This window comes from Phalaenopsis equestris, unplaced genomic scaffold (genome assembly GCF_001263595.1).
Source record: "Phalaenopsis equestris unplaced genomic scaffold, ASM126359v1 Scaffold000002, whole genome shotgun sequence".
Classification (NCBI taxonomy): Eukaryota; Viridiplantae; Streptophyta; class Magnoliopsida; order Asparagales; family Orchidaceae; genus Phalaenopsis; species Phalaenopsis equestris.
Genome location: NW_018164444.1, coordinates 13,632,381 through 13,635,194, shown reverse-complemented (window position 1 = coordinate 13,635,194; position 2,814 = coordinate 13,632,381). Strand labels below are relative to the sequence as shown.

The window sequence follows — 2,814 nt, the reverse complement described above, 5'->3', positions numbered from 1 at the left end:
CGTCGGAAGAGGAGGCGGGAGCTACTAGAAAATGCATTGAAATGACTAGTAGTTGGCTAATCAAGTCGGCTCACGAGCCAACGAGCCAAGCCAGAATGAGCTCGAGCTCGTTTAATAAACAAGCTGCAGTATGAGCCCAAGCTCGAGAACGAGCTCATTTAATAAACGAGCTCTAGTATGAGCTCGAGCTTGTGGCTCGATAAGCTCGGCTTTTGAGCTTGTTAACGAGCCGAGCTCAAGCCAGCACGACTCATTTTCACCCCTAAAATAGTGTTATTTATAGTGTGATATAGAAGTTTTGAGTGCTACAAATGTAAAAAGTAAAGTTTAGGTTCTAGATATGTAAAATACATAGGAATTGGGTGGCACGTTCCCCTAATTTTATGCTTGGAGTGAAAATACCTAATTTCAACAGCACAGAGAGGGGTGATGGGCAAGGTTGCTAGCTGCGTACGGCTGGCATTCATTTTTGTCCAGTTTATAGTCTTATTGAGCAAAAACAGATAAGAGGAGAGGAAGAGAAATTTGGAGTTCACCAGCATAAAGAAGAAAGAACAGGTGAAGATTCAATCTTAATTCATTCATCAATTGATCTAAAATAAATGGAAATAATTCCTATTTATTAAACTAGAGCTACAAAATATAAAATTAAAATCAAATCTAGCCTTAAATAATTCAAAATTGACACCAAATATTATCCAAAAGAAATAGTCCAAACTTTATTGCAAATACCGGCATTATAGGTAAATCTTAACTGTTCAGCTTATTTACCTTCTCTGTTGAATATTGATATAAACACCCACAATAATCTAGCAAATAATTCTAATAAAATATTTTTTAGTAAAGCGTTAAAATAGTCCCTTGACTATTTATATGAGGCCGTTTTAGTCCCAGAATTTGTAGAAGTGCTAAATTAGTCCCGAGATTTTTTAAATTGGGGATCTGATAGTCTTCCATGGGGACTATTACAGCCCCAATATAAGGAGTCAGAGGACTAATTTGGCACTTCTATAGACTCTTGGACAAAAATAACCCCCATGTAAATTGTTAAGGAACTATTTTGCTATTTTACTCCATTATTTTGCTATTCATCTAGCAGAAAAATTCACCCTACAGAAAAATCATTAGCCGTAAAAAATAGGCCAAAAAATGGATGCAAAAAAAGGTGCTTACATTATCCTGATCAACTTCCTTAATAATATCCTCAATGAACTCATCAGCAATGTTGTGCTCTTTACAAGCTTGCTGAAGCTCGTCAACGGTAATGTACCCGCTTCTATCCTTATCGAAGTATGAGAAGGCTGCCACTAAGTGTTCTTCACGCTCCAGCTTATTGAGATGAACGGTGGCAGCAATAAACTCCCCATAATCAATTGTGCCACTCTTGTCAACATCAGCCTGAAGCACATTCTATCAGTTAAAATATCCCAAAATGTTCAATTTTCTTCTAGGCATGAAAATATTGAATGCAAACAATAACTAGCATTGCTCTACTCATGGTAATTAATTGAAGCCTGAAGAGATTAATCTGCTAGCCTACAAAGTTTTTATTTTAAAGACGATGCAAATGGTAACAACTAATCAAATCATGCAACAGTCAACAAATCAAGATGAGTTTAACATATTAAAATTTAATGGAAATCTCCAAGGAAAAATTAAAGGAAGAGAAAAGTGTTAAAATAGTCCATGACTCTTTACAGGGGGTCATTTTAGTCCCACAGACTATAAAAGTATGAATTTAGTCCAAAAAGTTTTTTAAAATCGGCTGGAATAATCCCACTGTAGAGTAATTTGGCGCTTTTATAAACTCAAGTACTATAAAATAGCCCCATATCAATAGTCAAAAAATATTTGACATTTTATTCATTAAAGAAATCAAGGTGGATGCTCATGAAGAGATTCCCAAAATAAATTTAAATTTTATCCCCATGAAGTTAAACTTCAATATATGAATAATCACAGCAGAACCACGGTTTATATATGTTTCTTGCTTCTAGATAAATTCTCCATTTAATAAAAAAATGTTCTGGAAGGAATTTGTATTCAATTAACTCCATCTCCATTAGTAATTAACACAGATGATTGACAACAACTCACTGCATCCATAAGATCACGGATCTCTGTATCTTTTAATGTTGAGCCATATCTTCTGAGACCAGCCTTCAGTTCATCAAATGAAATTGCCCCACTACTATCTGTGTCCATAGCTATGAACATTTCTCGTAATCCTGCAATTTCCTCTTCCGAGAGGCTTTCAGCTATAACCTGGAACGCAAAAGAACAATTAATATTTATTTCCAGTTATATGATGCATGCATAACTAACAATCTAGAGAAAGTATCCTCAGACATAAAGATATCTAAACTAGTCAGTTTATGCAAAAGTAAAATGCAAATAAATGCACAAACATCACATATTTTATCTCATAAAACATGTATGAATAGTCATACAACAGAAAATGAAAATATACAGTTTTTTTACTTGATGCAACATAAAAGTAGAAATGTTTTTGACGATACACAAAATTCTTGTCTTCTGAAATCTTAAGCAAAACTATACTTACTCGAAGAGCCATCTTCTTCAATTTATTCATTGCTGAAAACTGCTTAAGACGAGATAGGACTGCAGAATCCAGAGCTTGATCAGGAGCAACCCCATTCTCACAAATCCAAGGATGACCTGAGCGAGAAAGTTGCAAATACTTTCAGCGAGAGTTGTAACCATTCTCTTTGACTAAACCAGCTCAAGAAATCAAAATGAAAGATTTACATACATCCCACTATATATATATATATATATACATATATATATATA

General features: G+C 34.4%; 1 protein-coding gene across 1 annotated transcript in view; it reads right to left on the bottom strand.

Annotated features, from left to right (window-relative positions):
- LOC110020936 (calcium-dependent protein kinase 26-like) overlaps window positions 1-2,814 on the bottom strand; it is a 16,047-nt gene that overhangs the window by 877 nt on the left and 12,356 nt on the right. The window contains exons 4-6 of the mRNA XM_020719243.1: window positions 2,564-2,679; window positions 2,098-2,265; window positions 1,174-1,398 (exon numbers count right to left, since the gene is read on the bottom strand). Of these exons, the coding sequence (XP_020574902.1) occupies window positions 1,174-1,398; window positions 2,098-2,265; window positions 2,564-2,679 (509 nt within the window). The remainder of the gene's footprint in view (window positions 1-1,173; window positions 1,399-2,097; window positions 2,266-2,563; window positions 2,680-2,814) is intronic.